Source organism: Labeo rohita, chromosome 22 (assembly GCF_022985175.1).
Source record: "Labeo rohita strain BAU-BD-2019 chromosome 22, IGBB_LRoh.1.0, whole genome shotgun sequence".
NCBI lineage: Eukaryota > Metazoa > Chordata > Actinopteri > Cypriniformes > Cyprinidae > Labeo > Labeo rohita.
In genome coordinates this window covers 27,831,191-27,856,924 of record NC_066890.1, presented here as the reverse complement: position 1 = coordinate 27,856,924, position 25,734 = coordinate 27,831,191, and the positions used below count along the sequence as shown (strand labels likewise).

At 35.3% G+C, this 25,734-nt stretch overlaps 2 protein-coding genes across 6 annotated transcripts in view; both read right to left on the bottom strand.

Moving 5' to 3' along the window:
• Positions 1–824: 824 nt before the first annotated feature.
• cdc34a (cell division cycle 34 homolog (S. cerevisiae) a) lies at positions 825–14,886 on the bottom strand. Its single transcript, XM_051095342.1, has 5 exons — positions 14,393–14,886; positions 4,250–4,336; positions 3,508–3,605; positions 2,366–2,500; positions 825–1,978 (listed from the first exon to the last, which is right to left on the bottom strand). Exons 1-5 carry the CDS (start codon positions 14,576–14,578, stop codon positions 1,759–1,761), a joined length of 726 nt encoding a protein of 241 aa, XP_050951299.1. The 5' UTR covers positions 14,579–14,886; the 3' UTR covers positions 825–1,758.
• A 1,832-nt stretch (positions 14,887–16,718) lies between these two features.
• The window catches only part of ap3d1 (adaptor related protein complex 3 subunit delta 1), a 47,021-nt gene continuing 38,005 nt past the window's right edge, over positions 16,719–25,734 (bottom strand). For 3 of the 5 annotated variants that reach the window (XM_051095314.1, XM_051095317.1, XM_051095316.1), the window contains 9 exons: positions 24,360–24,515; positions 24,207–24,254; positions 24,080–24,100; positions 22,407–22,596; positions 22,236–22,324; positions 22,048–22,133; positions 20,263–20,384; positions 20,096–20,175; positions 16,719–20,010 (listed from right to left, as the gene is read on the bottom strand). In XM_051095314.1, the coding sequence (XP_050951271.1) occupies positions 19,915–20,010; positions 20,096–20,175; positions 20,263–20,384; positions 22,048–22,133; positions 22,236–22,324; positions 22,407–22,596; positions 24,080–24,100; positions 24,207–24,254; positions 24,360–24,515 (888 nt within the window). In that variant the 3' untranslated portion in view covers positions 16,719–19,914. The remainder of the gene's footprint in view (positions 20,011–20,095; positions 20,176–20,262; positions 20,385–22,047; positions 22,134–22,235; positions 22,325–22,406; positions 22,597–24,079; positions 24,101–24,206; positions 24,255–24,359; positions 24,516–25,734) is intronic. The other 2 variants (XM_051095315.1, XM_051095318.1) reach the window with 1 other exon arrangement.

Below are 25,734 nucleotides of genomic sequence, written 5' to 3'. Positions count from 1 at the left end.
TTTATGAGTTTTCAAGTGATTTCTAATTACAGCAAAAAAAATCCATAATTTAATCGTTTTTATTCACATACATCATTTTTTTAAAGTAACAGCTCTGGGACGGACAGACCGGATACTGTAGATCATCAGTGCTTTATGCTGTGGTGCCTCCGATCAAAGACCTTTCAGTTTAGCTGACCTTCAAGCCAGGTCTGTCGACATCATAATTGAGCAGCGAACTCCAGACTACAGTGACGTCTTGTCAGAGACCTTCATAATATATCTTGGCATGCAAGTGCTGTAGCAAACTCCATTCATTCTTCATTCAAATGAAAGCGCTACCACCTATGACCAATGCCTTTTAAATGCAAATCAACCCTTCACATCCATTTTTCTTATGGAATGACTGTCTAACAATAAACCTTTTATTCATTTGCACTGTACTATTAAGTATGTTGCTTTAACTTCACATATACAAAGGAATTACGCCATAAACATGACGGCAATGATTTTGGAATTATAACTAGAGGCCTGTTGTGATCCATTTCGGCTCAGTTGAATATACAAAAGTAATGAAGGACATAATGGCATTTCTTGACTTTGTGCTGCTTTACTTTGAATAAAATGCAGCAAGTTAACTTAAATGTTGTTAATGTAGAAATAAGAGCATAACCTAAAAGCTACAGTTGGGTTAGGATGATAAATGTAACAAAACCACACTAATAAGCAGCGCACTGCTGCCCTCTAGTGGCTAAAATGGTATTTTGGTAACAGTTGGCAGTGTTACCAAAATATAGGAACTCTTTTTTTTTATTTATATTAATTTTAGCATTCATCAACATGAATTCTAATAAAGATCTTTATTCAGACTTTAAATAGATTTACAAAGCATACCAAAAAAAATTAGAAGGGGGAAAAAAAAGAATAATAATAATTCCAAACAAGGAGAAGTGTCCCAAAATACCCCTGTGTGCGTATGAATGACCCTGAAAGGGTTTAAAGAGTCTGTTAGGGTCACAAACACACACCATGTCTCGTGTCCATTTTCCTGAGGAGGATTTTAGGTTAGAGAGTCACCACAAAGCTTTAAAAAAAAAAAAAAGCATATAACAAAACTAAAAAAAAAAAAAAAAAAAAAAAAAAAACAACAGCAAGAGTAGCTAAATATACTGAAGATTCAAAACGCTACCGCGCAACCCCATAAAAACAAAAAACAACACAAATAAGACAGGCTTGTTGATGGATAAAACAAAATATTAAAGTCCAAAATGAGGACGAAGCTTAGAATGGTGTGAACTCTATGTAATGCATCCATTTATCATTCAGCTTGTTCAGTCCTTGGCTACAGAAGCAGAATATGATGCATTGTGGTGTGCGAAACAGAAGTAGCCCTGAGAATGTATATTAGCTACTTTTTTTCCCCCTCACTGAAGACGCCAATACTGTTGAATCACAGACATTGAAAACCTGAGATCAGGTGCCTTTGAAAGGCAAGGTGTTTATCGAGAATCAAATAAACATGAGCTGGACTGTTTCGCACTGATTGGTTGAACCCAACCTGCCCCCAAAAACCAGACAAAACAACAAGAAATAAAACAAAAACAAAAACAAACCCTCAAAACGTCTCAGTTTTAGTTCGAACAGGCATAAAGAGTTCATCTCTTGCCCTTTTGGGATCTCAGATCTTCGAACAGAAAATATCCTTTGCGACTTGATTTAAAAGCTACGAAACCAAACGGGAAACCAGAAGCGGAGAGTTCAGAGCTTGGGCGCTCCTCGTCAAGAGTCCTCTGTTCCGGAGTCGTCTTCGTCATAGCAACAGTCCTCATCTTCCTCTTCGTCATCGTCTAACTCCTCATCATCGTAGTAGTCGTCGTAGAATAAGGTGGAGCCCTCGTCGGCAGGTGGGGCGCGGGTACGGACGCAGTATTCGGCTAGTGTGGTGGGCACCTTCACCCCGTCCCGCTCGGCGTCGGCTTTGGTGGCTAGAACTTGCTTCCTGTGAACAGGAGCAAGAGAAGAAATTGTTGAATAAAGTTGTCATTTTTACTTGTTTTTTTTGCGTGCAAAAAGTACTCGTAATTTCATAAGATGATTGTTGAAGCACTGATGTCACATGGACTATTTTAAAGATGTCCTTACTACCTTTCTAGGTCTGAAACATGGTAGTACCGTTGCTGTCTATGCAGGGTCAGAACGCTCTCAGATATGATAAAAAAATATATCTTAATTTGTGTTCCAAAGATGATCAAAGGCCTTATGGATTTGGAACGACATGAGGGTGAATAATGACGACAGAATTTTCATTTTTGGGTGAACTTTTTTTGCAAATCGGTTGAAATGTAATAGATGTAAGCATAAGTGGATGCAAAGATTTTTTTCAAACCTGATGATCTCTGCATATTCGCGATCTTTTCCCTTACTGTCCCTCCATTTGCGGTACATGACAGAGGCGTCCACGTTGGCAGGCGAGAAGGTGTTGGGCTCATTCAGCAGCGAGATAACACTCAATAAGATCGTCCTGAAAGGGAAGCAGATATCAGCTGATTACATTAAACTAATTGCAACCAGTTGGCTTAATTATTGATCTCAAGCTGTTGAGGCGTAACTGAGAAGAAACAGCACTGTGTAAGGAAATCACAAGGGAAGCTGATGTCAACGTTAGATTAAAAGAGAAGTTCACTTTCAGAATGAAAATTCCTGATAACTTACTCAACCCGATGTCATCCAAGATGTTCATGACGTTCTTTTTTCAGTCGAAAAGAAAATACGTTTGAGAAAAACCATTCCAGGACTTTTCTCCATATGTCGGACCTCAATGGGGATCAACTGGTTAAAGGTCCAAATTGCAGTTTTAGTGCAGCTTCAAAAGACTCTACACAATCCCAGCCGAGGAACAAGGGTCTCGTCTAGCAAAACGAGTGGTCATTTTATAAGAAAAGTACAAATTTCAATACTTTTTAACCACAGATGTTCATTCTGCACTAGTTTGACCTCAGGTGTGATGTAGGCAGAAGTACAGACCCAGTGTTTACAAAGTCAAACGCTCTTTACAAAAAAGGTACTGTAAAAGTACTGTCAGATGATTTTGAAGTTGGAGGAGAAAATGAGATGGTACACGTGTGACCTTTCCAACATGATTACGAAATACGTAAAGACGCGCACGTGCATCACAGAGCTAGTGCAAGAAGAGCATTTGTGGTTAACAAGTATATCAATTTTTATTTTTAAGATAATGGCCGAGTGTTTTGCTAGATAAGATCCTTATTACTAAGCTGTGAATGTGTGGAGGCCTTTGAAGCTAAACTGAATCTGCAATTTGGACCTTCAGCGCGTTGATCCCCATTGAAGTCCACTACATGGAGAAAAATACTGGAATGTTTTCCTTTCTTTGCAACTGAAGAAAGACATGAACATGTTGGATGACATGGCGGTGAGTAAATGAAATTTTAATTCTGGAAGTGAACTAATCCTTTAAGAATATGAAGAACACTGCTGACTAATTTGGTTTTAAAAATTCTATTTTACCTCACATTCTGTGTTGGGTTCCACCTCTCTGACGGCAGTTCTCCACTCTGGGGATCGTCCACTGGTGGGTGCAGTATGGAAATACATACGTCCCCATTCTGAAATAATGTTAACCTGTTATCTGTCATGCTTATTATTGATAACATTAAAAATCATGCTTCGTTTCATTAAATACTATTAAATAGATGCAAATACTTAATTGTCAATCTGTTGTTGTTGTTGTTGTTTTTTTTTTTTTAAATATGATTGTTTAAAAAGACTGAAAATGGCATTTAAATTACATGTTTAAAAAGATAGCTCACCTACAGGTGAAAATTCTGTCATTAATTACTCGCCCTCATGTCGTTCCAAACCCGTTAGACCATTGTTCATCTTCAGAAGACAAATTAAGATATTTCTGAGAGCTTTCGGACCCTGCATAGACAGCAATGCAACTACCATGTTCAATGCCCAGAAAGGTAGTAAGAACATACAAATAGTCCATGTGACATCGGTGGTTCAACTATAATTTTATGAAGCTATGAGAACTTCCTTACTACCTTTTAGGGACTTTTGGGAATGTGTTAGTTGTGTTGCGGTCTATGCAGTGTCAGAAATCTCTCGGATTTCATCAAAAATCTCTTAATTTGTGTTCCGAAGATGAACAAAGGTCTTATGGGTTTGGAACGACATGAGGTTTAGGTATTTTAATCCGAACAAATGCTGATCAGGCTCTGTTTTGTTTGTGTTTGTATAAACTAACCTCATAAATATTGGGATGCCACATCTTAGTAAGGAATCTGAAGGCAGGAGGAGAGTACGGGTAGTCGATGGGGAATTTGATACGTGCCTGGAAGAAATCACACATTCATTAGGGAATGGGTGTAATGGCACATTGTTGTCCAGTGATACGTGATGAAGCACAGAGCCACTCAATGCAGCAATGTAACACCAATACCCAAGATCTCTAGCGATGCTGTATAGCTTTGTTATTCAACTACTAAATACACATCCATGACACATTTTAATGACATCCATTGGTTAAGTGGTAAAAACATGGATTTATTACAAGAATACCAGTCATGCACCAACAGACTAGATGGGGGAAAAAATAAAAAAATAAAAAAATAAAAAATAAAATAAAAATCAGGCTGCTCCCTTGGTATGTTTTTCATTTGAGAATCTGATTTAACTGAAAGCCTGTTGCAAGTTAAGCTACCATTTGCAATGCAGCCAAACAGCATATAAACTGATTTGTGGAACAGGCTGCTAATCCGTCCTTTATTTGGAGAGAAAACGCCAAGCATGTAGAAAAACACACATCCTCAACATGTATAAATACTACTAGCTGAAAGCGTGAGCTGTACTGTAGGCTTCACATGGGTGTTAGCGGACAGAACTGCCAACGTAAGTATCCAGGTTGTATGTACCATTTATAGTTCACTACTCACAGGTTCCCCTAGATTAGGTGTTCCCAAACTTGTCGCTAATAATATTCTTTAAAAGTTTTAGTGTGTTGCTGTTTGGTTGCTTGGGTGTTTTTGGTGGCTGTGGTAAAAGAGGCCAACTTTTAGGGCTGATATTTTAGTTCTTAGGTATGGCTAGACACCTTTTTTTATTGGATGGTTTTCTTCTTCCGCTCTGGGAAGTCTATGGCAGCCCATAAAACCGCTTGCAGGAAGGTTATAAAATTTGGCACAGAGATAGAGGACAGCCTCAAAAATAACCATAGTGAATTTGGAGTCTCTATCTCAAACTCTCTAGCGCCACCAATAGGCCAAATTTGCGTAATGCACGTTAATTTTGATGAAGTTTGTGCAAAAATGAACAGGCTATATCGCTGCAGTTCTTTAGCGGATTCTGAGCAAACTTGGTACATGTTATAACAAGCATGACCTGAGGGAACATGAGTAGTTTTGGCACAGCACCACTTACTGGTCAAAAGATATATAAAAACTTATGACCAGTTTAGCCAAATATCAGATTGGTCTTAGATTCAGAGCATCATAAAAAATCTTTACATTTAAATTCTATTAAGTATTGTTTTGTGTTTGAGAATTAGTGTATTCTTATTAATTATAACAATTAGTAGTAGTAGTCATTGTAGAATTATTAATATTAGATTACCATTGATGAAAATGATATTTTAAATTGAGATTACATTTATTTATAATCTCTGCATATTACCCTATAATTATCATTATACTAATATCAACGATTGGTATAATGGCATAACAACCTACAGGACCTGGAGGAAACCTAGGAGCCTTGTGGAAAGGGTACTTCAGTAACCCTCAATATAATGCAGGGCTCAATGCTAAGGATTTTTTCTACTGGTCCAGCCACAAAAAAAAAAAAAAAAAAAAAACACAACAGTTGTTATTGTTTTTGACCCATGTTATCTTATTTTAATAAATACGCTTTTCACATCAAAATTTTACATACCGATTAAATTGTACAATTCTGCATTCCAGCAAAACCTACTAGCCTAACAAATTTAAAGTTCAAACATTATTAACATAAAAATTATTTTAGCATTATTATTTTATTACAAATAAAACGATGATTAGGGAAAAACACCAGATGGACTAAATGAACAAATTCGGTCTCTGCCAGCAGGTGGCACTCATGCAATAATGATACAGCGTTTCACTGGTTACCGCTGTAAACAAAGCAACAATGCTACAGTTTTTTTTTTTTTTTTTTTTTTTTGCGTTCGTCTTCAGCGTCTCTGGCCTCTGCTAACGGATGTTTAAGAGTTCGTAATATTTCCACACACATGACATTTTTAAAAATGTTGCATGCAGTTTGTGTGCAACCCCGGAACAGAGATCTGTTGAAATATGTCTGGTCGATCGGTGCATCTGTACTCCACTGTATAGATGAAATATAGATTAATAATCATTGTTAAAGCTACAAAGTTTCTCATCAAGACAGGCACTTTGACATACTTTTGTAGGCTATCTGTCCGTCAGAGACGTGTCTCTCTGTGATTCCTTGAAATTTCAAATGAACAAGACTTTAAAACGCGTGAAAATGATAAACTTTCGTGACGACGTGGCAGTGGCCCCGATTCGTCAACTGTTCCGAGCATCTTTCACACTGGCCCTGGGCCATCAGGCACTCCTTATTGTCGAGCCTTGTAATAGATCATCATTAAAACCTTGGAGTTCATGGCACCATGTTCAAGGTTCTACCAAGGTCTGAACTTGTATTACTGAATTCAAAACCCATACAATTACACACTGAATCTGTGCCATGCCCATCCATGTATATCTGAGCATAAACAAACCTTTTATACATATATCCACTCAAATCCTTCACAATCTGTACCAAGCTGAGCCTGGTGCCTTTCAGTAGAGTGGCTGGTGGGCACACATGTATACAGACCACTCCACAACCCCCACAGCACACATTTGCTGATTTGGCACGGTCAGCTGGTGTGTGCTTCAAAGGCCTAGCTCTCGGAAGGGGTACCGGGGGGTTGGGACAACCAGCAACCAAACACACACACACACACAGTGGCACCTGTACGTATCAAGTGCTACTCAATTCCTGAAACCCAAGTAGTGTAGGGCAACTTTCAAGCAAGCAAGCCTATTAAACCTCAAGTAGGGATCCGTGCGAGAAGGTAACGGTATTACGTTTCGCCAGAGGCAGCTTACAGGAGTCCTTCGCTCCTGCACATGACCTGACACACAAGAGCTCTTGTGACAGCATGTGTGTCGAGCGTCTCGCTTTAGCTACTTTACCTAATAACTCGATGAGAGGACTCAAACTTTAAGGACAGGGATGTGCAAAGCTACGGATTTTTGCTCAGTAGTTGGTATGTATAATTAGGCTGGTTTAGGGCCGTTTATGATTTCAACGGTTGCATTTTTACATTCTTTGCAGGTGAAACATTAACAGTCTATCAGATTGTATAATATACACCCATAGCCAAGATGTTGATACCAACCGACTGGTTGAAAGCTCATATGGCCGTGTATGGTTTTTTGTTCCGTTTTTTTTTTTTTTTTTTTTTTTTTTTTAATTACTGCTTGTGCAGCATCAATAGTATATAAAACCGTTTGATATACATGATAACTAAAACTTTGGCACCAACTGACCTGACTGTTAAATTCACATGGCATTGTACGATTTTTACAGTTGTATGTTCACAATCATGGTTTGTGCTGTATCAACAGTCTATTAGACTGTACGGTATACAAAACACAGACATTAGTACCGATCGATCAGTTAAGAGCACATTTGGCAGTGTACTTTTTTTTTTTGTGCGACATCAGTCTATCAGACTGTATGATATACAACATTGCTAAGACCTTGGTACCACTCGATCTGCTAAAACCACGTGGCAGTGTACGAATTTTACGGTCACATTTTTACAAACGTTTGTGCGACATCAACAGTATATTAGACTATACAATATACAACATAGCTAAGACACTAGTATCAATCGATCTGTTACAAGCATGCGTGGTAGTGTACGATTTTTACTGTTGTATTTTTACAAAAAGTTTGTGCAACATCAGTCTATACGATATACAACATAGCTAAGACACTAATCAATCTGTTAAAAGCATGTGTAGCAGTGCACGATTTTTACTGTCTTTTTTTTTTTTTTTTTACAAATGTTGATTATGTGATAAGTCTATCAAACTGTACAGTATACAACATAGGTAAAACACTAGTACCAATTAATCCGTTAAAAGCATGTGGTCGTGCACCATTTTTACTGTTGGATTTTTATGAATACTGTTTGCGTGACATCAACAGTCTAGCAGACTGTACGATATACTACATAGCGAAGACACTAATACCAATTGATCTGTTCAAAGCACATGGTCGTGTACGATTTTTACTGTGAGATTTTTACAGATGTTGTTTGTGTGACATCAACAGTTTAGCAGACTATAAGATATACAACATAGCTAAGACACTGGTATCAATCGATCTGTTAAAAGCATGTGGCAGAGTATGATTTTACGGTCGTATTTTTACGAACGTTATTTGTGCGACATCAAGTCTGTCAGACTGTACAATACACAATATAGACTTCGGTATCAACTGATCTGTTGAAAGCCCAAATGGAAGTGTGCAATTCTTAAAGTCGTATTTTTTCGAACGTTATTTGTGCGACATCAACATTTTATCAGACTGTACAATATACAGCATAGCTAAGATACTAGTACCAATTGATCTGTTCAAAGCACATGGACGTGTACGATTTTTACTGTCGGATTTTTACAAATGCTGTTTGGGCGACATCAACAGTCTATCACATTGTGTGATATACAACATAGCTAAGACACTAGTACCAATCGACCTCACTGCTCACAGAACACAACTGACCCTGATGTTGACAAAACTTTGTTCGAAGCAAAAATGTTGATAGAAAATTTATTAACTGATATTACGTATGAAAAACAGATCAAGAGTAGTGGCTTCAGAGTGGAGAGACAGGACACTTTGCCATAAGAATTTGAACACCAAAAGAATTGCAACATTTTTTGCATGCAGTCAGAGTAGAATTGCATGCACTGTTCACATACAAATTTTAGATTTTTGGCATTTTTGCCTTTTTTATGATAGAACAGTAACAAGACAGGAGGTGAAGTGGGGGAGAGAGAGAGAGAGAGAGAGAGAGAGAGAGAGAGAGAGAGAGAGAGAGAGAGAGAGAGAGAGAGAAAGAAAGAAAGAAAGACAGACACAACAGAGGCACAGGATTGGGAATGGTCCGCGAGGCACTATATGTTGGTGCGCTACCCACGAGGATATCGGTGTAAGCAACGACCAATTTCTTTCTTTTTTTTTTTTTTTTTTTTTTTTTATGTTAAATTATCACAAACTGCTCAGAATTCCTCACAAAACCACAATCATATTAGTAACAATTATTTTTATGGAATTTCCATCACAACAACTCAAAGATTTTAGCATGGTAATGGATATGACAATGTTAATATGTATTTGGAATAAACCTGCTACGTTGCTGAATTTGCTACTTCCAATACATGCGCCGATACACTGCTGTGAGTATTTAAGACATACTGCTGCTACACAAGTCAAGTAGCATAAATAACAACCCATAACAGATCTATACAGGTGGAGCTGGGGAGGAGGAGGGTTTCAGAGAAACTCTTTAAGGGTGCTGCGAATGTTCCAGTGAATGATAACCAGCCATTTAAATGTAAAGCAGCAAGCTCATTGGCCGTGTATGCAAAATGAACCAAACAGCTTGTGCCAAGTAGTGTAACACTGTGAATATCATTGTGCGTACCGATCAGCCTGCACCATCTAGGGTTTCATGGCAGAACTTGGCATTTCTCCCAACAACAACAACAACAACAACAACAACAACAACAACAACAAACAATGAGGCTACACATCTGAGAAGTAACATCTTTAAATTTATAATTTAAATTAAACATTCTTCACATTCAGCTAAACCACGTGGACATTTACATAATATAATATGATTTCTTTATGGTTGTACAATGAGTTAACACTCAGTGTTTCTGGACCAGCAGATGTTAAACTTAATGAACAATCCAAGCACAACATTTGGTTTACATGGGCAACTCATTCTGGAACACACTCATATCCGCATTACGTAATTTATTTGGTTAAAGTGAAATGCTAATGACAATGTGGGCCTCTTGGAATAAATGGATCCGTTTTTTGCTCAAATCCTTGTCTTGAAGCGCAACCTAAAAATAAATCTCTCTCCAACAATCCCACTGGAGAGTAAACGAGAGGAAGGGAATCCCATGGATATTGGGTTGTTAGAGGAAATAAACCAGGTCACTGCTGCTCTCCTTGAACAAACCGTCCTGTTCTCCTACACCTCTTTCATTCTCTTCATCTTCCAGTGCCTGATCTCACTCTCTCCATCCCAACTGAAACATTAGAGAGGAGAGGGAAATGGTGCCCTTCAGGGTAAACTACTTGAGGGAGAGACAGTCCCTGAGGGCCAGAGGTAGGAAGTTGTTCTTTTAATTCCCAGCACTGCTTCATTTGACACCAGCAGCTAGTCAAGAATGAACTGGGATCCACTGAAAGCAGGTAATTAACCTAATTAGAGGGCCATAAAGTTCTCTGTGAAGAACTAGAGCACCTGTCGACTGTGGGTTGATCCATCAGATGCATTTGTTCAGACTGTGTAGTCTTGTATTTCGGTGTATCTACATCTGTTACCTTGCTGATACCAATGACAGCTGCTGTAACATTGGACCAATGATTGACAACATGGGATGCCGCCTTCTGGTCCAGTGGGAAAATCAATAAGCCAATAGATCACAGGGGGACAGACAAATTAAACTTGCACTTATCCAGCATTTCATAACATGCACATGCATTTTGATAATTAACAGTTTATTTTTATGAAAATTGTGGATTTATCCATTTACCAACGGATATAATTGACTGATTTAACAATTTTTATAGTTTTGAATTACCAAATTGTGAATTTATCCATTTACCAATATTTATAATTACTTGCTTGATGTATTGTTTTTCATAGACAATTTTCAATTACCAAACTGTGAATTTATCTATTTACCAGCATTTATAATGAACTGCTTGAATTATTTATCGATTTTCAGTTTTTGATTATGAAATGGAATTTATCCATTTAACAACATTTATAATAAATCATGCAGTCTATTGACTTTTGTAGAAATTTTCAGATTATTTAATTGTGAGTTTATTCATTTATCAGCATTTATGGATTGCTGGATTTATTTATTGATTTACGTAGACAACTTTTGATTATCAAACTGTGAATTTATCCATTTAACGTTTATAACGGATTGCTTGATTTATTGATTTTTGTAGAAATTCTGGAAATTAAACTGTGAAATTTATCCATTTACTATTAATTTTAATTGACTGCCTGATTTATTGTTTTTTCCATAGACAGTTTTTGATTTTTAAACTGTGAATTTATGCATTTAACAACGTTTATAATGGATTGCTTGATTTATTGATTTTCGTATAATTTTTTTCGGATGATTAAATTGTGAATTTACCAATTTACCAGCATTTATAATGGATTGCTTGATTTATTGATTTTCATTGTCAACTTTTGATTATCAAATTGTGACATCTATTTAAGAACATTTATAATGGATTGCTTGATTTATTTATTGATTTTTGATAATCAAATTGTGAATTTATACATTCACCAGCATTTATAACAGATTTCTTTATTTTCAGTCAACTTTTGATTATCAAATTGTGAATTTATCTATATACCAATGTTTATAAATGATTGCTTGATTTATTTTGTGATTTTTGTAGATAATTTGATTAAAGTGTGAATTTGTTTAACAAGATTTATAATGGATTGTTTGATTTGTCTAAATTTTGTGATTATTAAATTGTGATTTTAACCATATACAAGCATTTATAATGGATGCTTGATTTATTGATTTTTGTAGACAATTTTTGATGATCAAACTGTACATTTATCCATTTACCATTGTTTATAATTGATTCTTATAATTTGTTTTTCATACACAGTTTGATTATCAGATTCAGAGTTTATCCATTTACCAGCATCTATAATGGATTGCTTGATTTTTTCAGTTTCATAGAATTTCTTCTTTAGTAAATTGTGAATTTACTCATTTACCAGAAATGTTAATGCTTGGATTTGTTGATTATTTCCATAGTCAACTATCAATTATCAGATTGTAAACTTAGTGATTTACCAACATTTATAATTGATTGCTTGATTTATTTATCGATTTTTGTAGACAAATTTTGATTATCAAATTGTGAATTTATCCATTTACCAATGTTAATAATGGACTGCTTAATTTATTAAATTTTGTCATCAACTCTGGTAAACATAAATTACAATCTGTAATCCAGTGTAAATAATGGATTGCATTATTTATTGATTTCTTAGACAATTCAATTATCAAGCAGCGAATTTACAAAATTAAATGAATAAAAATTAATTTCAAGCATCTCTAGTATCTGGTATCTTTCTATCACTGCTTCTAAATATGAATATCAGACCAACAACTACATTTCTTTTTTAACACACTTGAGGTTTTAGGGCATGTGCCCAAACTGCACAGAGGATGTTAAACATGAATTCATTCACAAAAGATTGTTCATTACCGGTTCTTAGTCATACCAGACATCTTGAAAGAGTTAAACTGAGTTGTTATTACGGGCTGACTCACTCCAAACACCTTCCAGGCACTAAACGAGGCTAGAACAGGCCCAGTTAGTGTGTCAGTCTCTGGTTTCTGTGACACTCCAGCAGTCTGGCGAGGGGAGGGGGTAACATGACTCGAGCTGCCAGGCTGAGTCAAGCACGGCCAAGCCCAGCTCACATCACCTGCTACAGGGCCTGGGTGTGTGCATGCTTCACCGGAGCGACGAGCCGATCAGGAGCGAACCCTGCTACCTGTCAGCTCAGCGCCACGTGTAAGAACTTGAAGCCTGCTTAGAGAGATCCGTCTCATGAGAATTTAATGACTGTGCCAAATCTCTCTTTGCTGGAAAACTGAAGCTTGATACAGTGTGACACTAGGGGTGGGTGGCATGACCAAAATCTGACAAGTAATTGTGCATTACAGGAACAATTTATCATTCATATCATAAATAAATATACAAATATACTCTGTAGTTTTGTTGTGAAAAATCATAATATCAAAAAACAGGAAAAATAATGCAGAAGGGAAACCTGTCTGTTTTGATGAAGTACGGTAGTGTGCAGGAAGTCATGATTACTCATCTCTTCCTGTTGGAAGAGACGTTGAGAACGTCCCAGGGCTGACCTGCTTCCTTCCTCCCCACTAACAAACAGACACGGTTTCCACATCAATGCAGGAAAACAACAGGGGAGAACTGAATTTTCACAGCTATGCATTGTCTTTAAAGTTTAGACAACAAGAAAGAAAGACTCAACTGGACCAACAAATTAGTTTTCGGTTTAACCCAGGGTGCGACTCCCTCCCAGTGTTCCCAGCAGGTCAGTAGCCACTTGCTAATGGTATGATGTTTGGAGGTTGGTTGGCCAGCAAGCAAGCCAATGACACACAGGCATAGCTATGAAGCCGGGCTAAATATAACTGCCATTGTTGTGGTCTTACAGAGTGACTTTGGTGGGACACAGCAGATAGTTAGCAGCAGTAGGTTCAAGTAAAATCTAATGTTAAGTGCTTGTCTTCGCAAAAAGCGAAGGGTTTCAAAGCAAAAAATCTTTGCTAATTTGATCAAATGTAGACTCATGACAAAGCTACTGACAAATGGACAGACACAAAATGATACAACTCCAAAGGTTCTGAATAAAAGATTTCACCTGTCCATCTTGAGGAAACGTTCTCGTGGTTTATTATATGTAAAATACGAACTAAATCACGCTGAGGGAACTTCACAACAGTCAGTCACTGTTCCAGTGAACTGTGTGTAAAAAGCAACTGATGGTAATTCTAGAGAACAATGAGGAACAATGGAGCAGTTCTTTCATTGAGCACACACCAAATTATGGACAAATGGAACGTTGGTGTTTAAAAATTCGAACGTTGAACCCTTCAAAGAATCGAGGGAAAATGAAAATTCTGTTTTCGGATTCAAACCTTTAGAGCTTCTTTCTTCTGTGGGACACAATTATTAGGCTGTTTTTGACAGCCGGGGTCACATCTTTTCTTCATGTTTTTCATTTTTTGTTCCACAGAACACCGTCAAACAGGTTTGGAATATTAGAACGTTCATTCCTTTAAGAACGAATGACACAAATGAACATTTCAAACGTTCATAAACAGTTCTAAGAAAACAGTCACTCTTGTTTTCGAATGTTCGATTTGACGTTTATACGTCGAATTAGTTTGTGTACAAAACCTCGCCAGGTGACATCGAAAGATAAAACACAGTAACAGCCATTACTAACCTTAAAATAACCGCCCTCATAGTGCGTATTCGGGGGTCCGAAAATCGCGACTTCCCAGTTGTACAAGTCCGACTCGTCGACTAAAGTTATTTTGAAGCCTTCAACCGGCTCATCCTGAAGACTTTTAAGCTCCAACATTAATGCTTTTTGGGAACTCGCAACATGATGGTGTCCATGGTGAGCCATATTCCGAAAACAAGCGATCTGGCATCCAAAATTGCCCCTTAAACAACTTTAGTTCGCCCGTTTCACAAACGCCACCGTTCGTTCAGTAGCCACACACGCTCAAGAGCGAACAAACCCGAGATAAGTCACTCGATGACAAATTACGCTCAGCGAGTCCCAACCCCAGCCGATTTGCTGTTCGCGTCGGGCATTTGAAGTCCCACGTTAAGCACCTGCCGTCGATATTAAACGTGTTGAGTTAATCAAGCGTTCAGCTAGTAAATAAACATGCAACGCAGGGCAGCTTGTTTGAGGAGTCTCGCTCCCTCCCCCAGCGTCACTCTATAGGACACTGTGCCAGCAGCTGAAGATCATGTCCCGCCTTAATTCGCCTCCTGCAACCAATGGGGGTTGAGCAGCTTAACCCAACGAGTCAAACACAACACAAGGAAATACTTCAAAAAAGCTTAAATAGAGTTTATACTGCTACCTTGACTTTTTATTCCAACACTGTATAGGCTGATACCTAATTACAGGTCTATCTATCTATCTATCTATCAGTCCATATATCCGTTCTATCTCCTTGTCCATCTCTTTGTCCGTCTATTTGTCCATCTATCTATCTATCTATCTATCTATCCATCAGTCCATATATCCGTTCCATCTAGTTGTCCCTCTATTTGTCTATCTATCTGTCAGTCAATATATCCGTTCTATTTGTCCATCTATCTATCTATCTGTCTATCAGTCCATATATCCTTTCCATCTATCTGTCCATCCATTGATCTATCTATCTGTCTGTCCATCAGTCCATATATCCGTTTTATCTATCTGTCCATTAGTCCATATATCCGTTCTATCTGTCCATGTCTATCTATCCATCCATCTATCCGTTCTATTCGTCCATCTATCAGTAAATATATCTGTTCTATTCGTCCATCTATCTGTCCATCCATTGATCTATCTGTCTGTCCATCAGTCCATATATCCGTTCTATCTGTCCATGTCTATCCATCCATCTATCCGTTCTATTCGTCCATCTGTCTATCAGTAAATATATCTGTTCTATTCGTCCATCTATCTGTCCATCCATTGATCTATCTGTCTGTCCATCAGTCCATATATCCGTTCTATCTGTCCCCATGTCTATCTATCCATCCATCTATCCGTTCTATTTGTCTATCTGTCTGTCCATCAGTCCATATATCCGTTCTATCTGTCCATCTATCTATCCATCCATCTATCCGTTCTATCTATATATCTATCAGTAAATATGTTTTATTCATCCATCTATCTGTCCATCTATCTATCCATCCATCTATCTGTCCATCAGTCCATATATCTGTTCTATCTGTCCATCTATCTATTCTATCTATCAATAAATAGATCTGTTCTATTTGTCCATCTATCTATCTGTCCATCTGTCTCTCTCTATCAATATCTATCTATCCGTCCGTCCTCTGTCTCTATACCAATATCAATCTATATCAGTATCTATCTGGATCTATCTATCTATATCTATACATCAATCTGTCTGTTTATATCTATCTATGTGTCCGTCCGTCCGTCCGTCCCTCTATATATCAATATCTATTTGTCTATCTTTCTATCTGTCCATTTGTCTCTCTATATCAATATCTGTCTCTCTCATCTCAATATCTAAATGCCTATCCATTTGTCTGCATCTATATCGGTCCATCAATCTATCCGTCTGTCCGTCTATCCATCTATCAATCTGTCCATTTGTCTCTCTCTATATCAATATCTATCCATCTGTCTGTCCTCTCTCTCTCTGTCATCTCAATATGTACATCTATCTATATTAATATCTATCCATATCTGTCCTCTCAATATGTACGTCTATCTATCTATCTATGTCTGTCCATGTATCACCCTACAAGAACAAGTTCCTCCTAATTAAAAATTAATGTATGACCAACCAGATATACAAAACAGGAAATTAATTTGCTTTAGCATTATGCATGTTCAAAAATAATGTCTAAATAACAAAAACAGATTTCTAATTTAGTTCACACGATTCACACGATTACAAACAGGAAACATCTGCAGTCGATCAAACACAGGCAAACATTTGGTCTACATGTAGACATATGAATTTATTGGTGCACACAAAAAAAACTATAGCATCCTTCTTAAACTCTTTGACGTGGACCTCTCAAAAACATTGCTCGCACATTATTGGTCATTCTTGTAGCTCATTTATTCATCTTAAAACATTATATTACATCATACAGTCGGAAAATACATATGAAGGAGTCGGACAGTACCTTCAAACGAAGAGCAATGAGAGTATATTTTAATGATAAGCCAAATCCAGCAATATCTGCACTACAACTTGCCAGAGGGAAAACCTTATTAGATTAGCTGGGCCACTTCACTTGAATCACATTTAACGGCTAAGTATTCATATCTATACGAACCCCCTAAATCCCCCCCAAACCCCCTCTACTGATATTTATATTATATATATATAATAATTTAATGCAAAATGCAATTGTTTTTAAAAACATTCCAAGACATTTTTCTGAAGTTGATGTACTCATAACAAATAAAAATACATTATACCATCAAAAGGTGTTATATGGTGAAGCCAACTGTTACGTAAAAAAGTAAACTAGAAAATAATTGCGACAATCAAGGAATGATCAGGGAGTTTTCTATGCAAGTGTTCATGTATTAGTCAAAACCAAAAAAAGTAGGCAAAGTTTACATTCCTACCCATGCAAGTTATAAATTTCAGTGTGACTTGTAGCACAAAATTCAGACTTGTTAATAAGTAGTCAGATGATTCAGTCCTCACAGGCCCTGTGAACCACCAGAGATGTTGTTTTTCCAGATACGTTCTTTTAACCTGCTATTCAAGTCACTTCTTGTTGATGAACTCACTCGTACGATGGAAAACGCTTGCAAGGTACCCTCAGGATAACGTCAGGTTTCATGAGCATATCTACTTTGGTTGCGTCCTTACAACCGAGCGCTACAGCGTGCTGGATCAGACAGTTAAACACAGGAATTACTTACAGCGTGTGCCTGAATTAATCAGCATAAGTTCATTAGTGTGGAATAAAAGGCATTTGACAGTATATTAACAATAACAACAAAAAAATGATTCATTATAATCTGCAAATGTACAAGACGGCAGTTCTAAGAGCAGAAGAACACATGAAGCATGAGTTTAGATGACGTCAAAGCCACGGTGGCGTTTGACAGACGTGATACAGAGCTGAGAAGTGCACATTTAACTTTGTAGGCTCCCTTTAACAGCATTATATTCTCAAGACGGGTATTAGAAACACACAAGGGTCACTTTAATAATACTGTCCGGAAACATGAGATACTGTCAGTGTGTTAAATGGCATGTTTAAGTAATATTTTTAGTTAAACGTAATCAGAAAATAATTTTGAATTGTACTTCAGTTATATTTTAGTGCTGTCAAATTGATTAAGCACAGTTAATCACATGTAAAATAAAAGTTTGCTTACATAATGTATGTACTGTGTATATTTAAATATACATATATACATACACATACATACATATACATATATATATATATATATATATATTTCTTAAATGTATATACACATGTATGTGTGTGTATTTATATATACATAAATATACACAGTACATACACAAATGTAAACACAAACTTAATTTGGATGCGATTAATCACAATTAATGGGCATGACATGATTACCCGATTTGGTTTGTTTTTAACAAACTACAGTACAAATTGAAATTATTTTGAGGTAAACAGGCAACCTGGAGATTTCATCCTGGTGGTGTCCATTACGGTTACAAAGGGGTGGAAAATTCTGGAAAAACTTCCATTTCCAAAATGTCTTGTAAAATTCTGGAAAAATTCCAACATTTCCTACATTTCTGGGAAAAACACCCAGATTTTCGGCTAAAATTCTGGAAAAATTCCAACATCTCCAAAATTTCAGGTAAAATTCTGGAAAAATTCCAACAATTCCAAAAATTTCTGGTTAAATTCTGTGAAAATTCCAAAATATCTGTTAAAATTCTGGAAAAATTCCAACATTTCCAAGAATTTCTGGTTAAATTCTGGGGAAATTCCAAAATATGTGTTGAAATTCTGGAAAAATTCCAACATCTCCAAAATTTCAGGTAAAATTCCAGAAAAATTCCAACAATTCCAAAAAATTCTGATTAAATTCTGGAAAAATTCCAACATCTCCAAAAATTACAGGTAAAATTCTGGAAAAAAAAGTCCAACATTTCCAAAATTTCTGGTTAAATTCTGGGACAATTCCAAAATATCTGTTAAAATTCTGGAAAAATTCCAACATCTCCAAAATTTCAGGTAAAAATTCTGGAATAATTCCAGCATCTCCAAAATATGTGTTAAAATTCTGGAATAATTCCAACATCTCTAAAATTTGAGGTAATTTACCAGCAATTTTCCACCTCTTTGCAACCCTAGCATCCATTAACTGGAACATCAAAGTACAAGAATAACTATATAGAATTTGTGAGATGCGAAATAATCCGGTTGGGTTCATTTTGCCACTTTTACTAACCGTCATTATCCTGAGTGAGGTTTGTTAGTGTGCAGTTTAGTTGTTTATTGTATGCAACTGTAGTATTATCTCCCAACATAAGAACACAAATAAAAGGGCCACCTCATGATATCACTAATGTCACATGTGATTGCAAATATAAATGTGGTCTAGAATGCAACCCTGTGTACCTGTATGTCCTATATGTGTGCAACTGCACTTGTGAGTGAAATTAGTGCTCAGAGGCAGTTAGAGTTTGAGAATGCGATGTGGGAAGATGTCCTGTCGAGGGCTAGCCTTTGAAAAGAGCAACACACATACGTGACGAAACTGGTAAGGAACAGACTCGCTGATGTTTAATGCAGAGAAAGGCGCTGATGGAGTTCAGGACAGAAAAAAAAAATGCAAACAAACAACACAACGCAAAACATTAAAAAAAAAAAAACAAAAAAAAACACACAACTCAAGCATCGACAACGAAAAAATCCAGTTCTCAAGATGAAAGTCATGGACCGTTAAGACAATGGAAAGACCGTCAAAGAGACGAAGAAGCTGAGGAAGAGGATGAAGAAACAAGATGCACGTCAGAGGTCGAGGAGGGGAAACAAAGGCAAGAGACGGGCTTGAAATTTGTGGTGTTAAAAGAAGAACAGCAGAATGACTGATCCAATAAATACAAAGGAAGAGGAGGGACACGAGTCTCAGAGTGTGATATATGATTCTGAGCGTGTGGTTCAGCCGGACGGGCTGCTGTACTGGGATGGGGGTTCAGGGGGTTTCAGGGCAGCGAAGGTTAGGGGTCTCAGACACAATCAGCATTTCGAGAAGGTCTGCTTAATCTCATCCAGCACATTCCCCAGCAGCGATGGCTCGTCGCACTTGGCGTCGATGGAGACCGTCTGATCGGACTGGAAGGAAGAGAAACGCAAGGTCTTGTTTGGTGGAATCAAAATCGTTATGATTCACTTCATATGGAATATTTCATATACTCACGGTTTTGACCAGCAAACAGACGTGGTGACCCTGGATCGACCTGCTGTACATGGAGGCGCAGGAGTCGATCCTCTCCACAACTGCAAACACAGGAAATAAGAGAAGAATAGGTTTAGCGTTGTCCATTGTTTGAATTGTATCACAGGTAGTCGGTGAAGTCGGCGCACCGGAGAAGTGATGGTGGAAGCAGATCCTGGCCAGCAGGTGGTGGAAGGGCATGTTGATCCCCTCTAGCCGTAGAGAGCTGCCCTTCAGGTCGCCCGACTCCAGCAGCTTAGCGTATGCGTCACTGACAACACAAGGTGTGAACGTTCAGCAACGTCAAATCACTCAGAACAGTCTTATTAATTTACATTTTAACCAATTAACAACAGACCTAACACAAATAAGTTTCATCATCCACATGTAAACTTAAAAAAAAAAAAAATACAAATAATAATAATAATAAACACTCAATTTTTGGGAAACTTGGGGTGGAGGAAGGGGGAACACATAAAATTGTGATTTTACATCACAAATACTATGATAACAACAGTAAAATACTACTACTACTTTTATTACTACTACTACTACTACTACTAATTATTATTAGGGTTTATTTAATTTATTTATTTAGTTTAAACTAATCGTTTTATGAAAACAGTGTTGTGAATTGTATTGCATCATGAGTTGAGTGAATCATTACATCCCTAATAATTATTATTATAGCTATTACTACTACTAAAAATAGTAAACAAAAAAAATACTATTTACAATGACTACAAATACGATTAAATATCAATAGCATTTAAAAAACAATGTATTAATAATAATCATTGTATATTACAGAACATCTAATCTAAAACAGTTGTACAAAATACTATTTATTGCTATCTTCATTTATTCAATAAATACTCTTACTAGGGGAAACTTAGGAGAAAAAAAACAATAAAAAAGCTATTTTAATACTTTTATTTTAGAGTACAACTGAAAAAAGTGTAAATAGCAATTTTTATTATTTTGATTGTAATTTAAAATGTAAAATAAAAAAAAAGAAAATGGAGCTGCACAATTTGGCCAAAATTGAGATTATACATAAATAGTGCTATAATAACAATAATAAAAAACTAAAAGACCTAGTAAACAGAAAACAAATATTACTGTTTTTTTATTACTACAATTGCTATGAAATATTAGAATTGTTAAATAGAATATTAAATTGTATATTATATATAACAATAATACTTTTATTTTAAAGTACAACTGGGGAAAAAAAAAAAAAAAAAAAAAAAAAAAAATCAAAATTGCAATTTTTATGATTTTTAACATGATTTAAAATGTAAAATAAAAAAGGAAAAAATAGGGGAGTAAAGTGCTGCAAAATTTGGCCAAAATGTAGATTATATATCAATAATACTATAATAAAAATAACAACAACAAAAACATTTAGTTTATACTACTACTAAATAAAACTAGTAAACAAAAGAAATATTATTGTTTTTTATTACTACAATTGCTATTATATAGATATTACTAGCATTTAAAAATAATATAATACTATTTTATTATAATAATAACAATAATAATTATTTTATTTTATAGTACAACTGAAAAAAAAAAAAAAAGTCTAAAGTGTGATTGTGACTTAAAATGCATTAAAAAAAATGAAACGAAGAAAAAAAAGCTCCAGGTTTACTGTGTTTTCTTGTATGACTGCATAATTTGGCCAAAACTGAGATTATATCAATATTACTATTCTACTATTATTACTACTACTACTACTACTAATAATTTATTTATTATTATTTAGTACTACTAAAAACTAGTAAACAAGAAATACTACCATATTTATTACTACAATTGCTATTAAATATTAATATATAATAATAATAATAATAATAATCCTTTTACAGTACATATATATATATATATATATAAAAAGACACGTGACAATGTGGTAACGTGTTGCTCACCTGTAGCAGGGAGTGGTGATCAGGTATGACGTGCATGTAAAGTGCAGTTTGAAGTCCAGTTTCTCATGAGTGGAGGATTCGTCCGACTGTGGCAGAAAACAATTAATACACATGAACAATACTAACACTCACACTTGAAACATATGGAAAAGCACATGCTTTTATGAGCCTATATGGAAGTTTCTGACCTTAACTATAAAGGTGAGGGTTCCCTTTAGTTTCTGAGGCATGACGATACTCTGCACTGAGAACACGAAGCGGGCCTCGTTCGAAACCCCTGGAAGAAGATTTGAATACATGAGTGAAATCTGCCTAAATCCAGTCAGTGGCACTTTCAGAAGCGTGGCTATTATCCTGACCCGGTGGCAGTTGGAAGGGGACGGTGAGGCCGTCGTGAGGTCCGGCTCCCTCCGGCCTCTGCAGTTTGGAGTTGAGGGAATCCAGCACATTGAACTCCATCGACTTCAGGAAGCTGTCGCTCTTGTTCTCGAAGATGACAGACACCACGACTTTGCTCTCATCCTGATGGTTGCCCTGGATGTCGTACACCTAGAGAATATGAAAGATGTTTTTTATGGAGTTGGGAAATTTTAGGAGGCCAAAACATACAGATCACACCAACACACACAACAATCGGATTTCAGTAGATAAAGAAAGCCAGAAGAAATGGGAGCCGAATACAAGCCCTAAAACCAGGTCAAAAAGAGTTAATGCCTTTGATGTCATTTTTATCATCCTAAAAGAGAAAGAGATCACATCAGCTTTAACTACACCAAACAGGTGTATTTAACAACTAATGTTTCAGAGTCAGAGCTCAAAGATGATTGGACAGTCTTATAGCACTCAAACACTTTAGTCACAGCAGACACCAGATTTAAATTGCCTTCAATGAACACAAGGCTTTGTGGGATGGAAAAACAGTTTTAGTTTATGTTATGATTTGATATGCACACACACACTTTAAATAATTTATAATAAATTCTAAATTGTATTTTAATTTAATATTACACTTTTTTGAAAAAACAAATAATAAATAAAATAAATAAATTATATATATACATACATATATATATATACATATATACAGTAGTCAACATTTGAAGTGGATCAAAAAAGGTTCAGCAAAGTTGTCCTAAGACAAGAACAGGTATTCTTTTTGGTTTTAAGACAAATTTAATCAAAGGTTTTGATCCACTTCAAATGTTGACTACTGTAGATAAATCTATATATCTATATATATATATATATATCATGTATAAATCTATATATATATATATATATATATATATATATATATATATATATATATATATATAGTTTATACATTATAAAATACATATATAATTGGTTATAAATTGCATATTTTGTAAAATAATTGATATTTATTACACACACAAATACACATATACATACACACACAAATATATACACATTTATATATAGTTTTATATATATTTATTACAAAACCTATTATTTTTATATAGTATAAATATACTAAAACTATTATTACTATCTCTCTCTCTCTCTCTCTCTCTCTCTATATATATATATATATATACACACACATATTGTATATTACACACATTTATATATAGTTTTATATATATTTATTACAAAACCTATTATTTTTATATAGTATAAATATACTAAAACTATATATATAAATAAAATTGTAAAATATCAACCAATTTGTTATAAATTGCAGATTTATTTTTTATTTATTTTAAGAATATTTTATTAATATATAAAATATATATAAAACATGTATAATGTTATAAATTGCAGATTTATTTTTTAAATTTAATTTTTAGAATATTTTTTATTACTTTTTATATGTGTAAACAAAAAATATTTAAAAGTCAATAATATTTATTATAATAATTATATTATTTAAAAAGACATGAACACAATGGTGCAACATGATGAACTGACCTCTTAAGCTTGTTTTTGTTCATATTTGGTGTCTACTGTGACTAAAGTCTGTATCAAAGCAAGTTAGTGGCAACAACACTTGTTCTGTTCCTATGATTACCTGATCAGCATCTTCTTTCATCTTAAAACATACATACAGAGACACATGAACAACACATCATTCATAAACTACACACCAGAATCATTTAACACAATGCGCATTCGTGTTTCAGGATCATCACACTCACCATCTTGATGTAGGAGTTCTCGGCCAGCAGCGAGTAGTTGGACATGGGCTGAAACGAGACGGAGGCTGACTAAGTACAGGATAAAGTACATTTCCACAGCGTTTAGTGTAATAGAGTGGACTTCTGTGATGGGTGTGTTGGTTAGATACTGACTGGCAGCGGCTCCTCGTCCTCCACGGTGCCGTTCTGCACCGAATCCTCCCCGCCGGCGTCACTGTGATGGTGATGATGGTGGTGTCGCTTCTTCTTTTTCTTCTCCTTCTCCTCCTTTTCTTTCTTCTGCTTCTTCTTCTTGTGTTTGGAGGATTTCTAAACAGGAAACCAATAGACAGTTGGCTTCAATCTGGTTTTAACAGAGCACAACAACAACTTCAGCTAACTTTGTAATTTTCAAGTCATGAACTAAACCAATATTATTGGTTATAGAATTGTTTCCATTAGAATAGAATTAGTTTCTATTTGAATGGCAACAATATTACCATTCCTTGCCTAAACGTACATAAAATCAGCAATATAAGTACAATACCGAACTGACTGACAAAATGTTTATTGCAATATGTTTTTTTTATGTTTAATTTAAAAAAAAAATATATATATATATATATATATATATATATATATATATATATATATATTTTTTTTTTTTTTTTTTTTTTTTTTTATTGTAATCGCTTTTTATGGTTATTGTAAAAATTTATATAAATATTGTTATTGAACAGTATGATTGCTTATTGTTTAAATTTTTTTTTTAATATTTTCTTAAAATTCACATTTATAGTCGATTAATGTTTAATTCAAATGTATAACTGTGTAAAATGTGTAACTAACACACACATACATTTTTTAAATTTATAATTGCAGTTTTATTTTTTTTATTTTTTTTTATTATATTTTTATCAGAACAAGGTACATTGAAAGCATTCAGTATTAGAAACACTGTCAAAGGCATTCATTTTTCATTTTTTACCCACAGAATCAAATTCAACAGAAAACTGAACAAAACAAAACCAAAAACCAAAATAAATAAATAAATAAAATGAAATAAAAAATAAAAAAATAAACAGATACAAAACTGTTTTGGGGACAAAGATGAGGGCTCAAAGTTGGAGGAGTACATTCTTCTCGATATAAATTATTAAAGGATCCCATGTTTTGTAAAATGTTCTAGTTGACCCTTTGAGAAAATATTTTATTTTTTCAGTTTTTAAAAATGACATTATATCATTAAGCCATAGTGACAGTTTAGGTGTCATTGGTGATTTCCATTCTAAAAGAATTCTTCTTCTAGCTATTAATGTTGCAAATGCCAGGGCATCTTCTTTTTCTTTAGTTATATGAATATCGTCACTTGTGACACCAAACAGAGCCATTATTGGGTTAGGGTGAATTCATAAATTAAATGCAGAGTTTAAAATGTCAAATATTGAAAGCCAAAATTGTCTCAGTTTAGAACATGACCAGAACATATGGGTTAGATCAGCCTTGCTTGCATTACAACGATCACATGTTTCATCTGTATTTGAGTATA

What these genes read in the sequence shown, in the direction of transcription:
- cdc34a (XM_051095342.1), bottom strand. Translation starts at nt 14,578, where the DNA reads ATGGCTCACCATGGACACCATCATGTTGCGAGTTCCCAAAAAGCATTA. An exon ending in GGCATCCCAATATTTATGAG is followed by an intron (nt 3,606 to 4,249) that starts GTTAGTTTATAC and finishes ACATTATTTCAG; the next exon opens with AATGGGGACGTATGTATTTC. An exon ending in GAATATGCAGAGATCATCAG is followed by an intron (nt 1,979 to 2,365) that starts GTTTGAAAAAAA and finishes TCCTGTTCACAG; the next exon opens with GAAGCAAGTTCTAGCCACCA.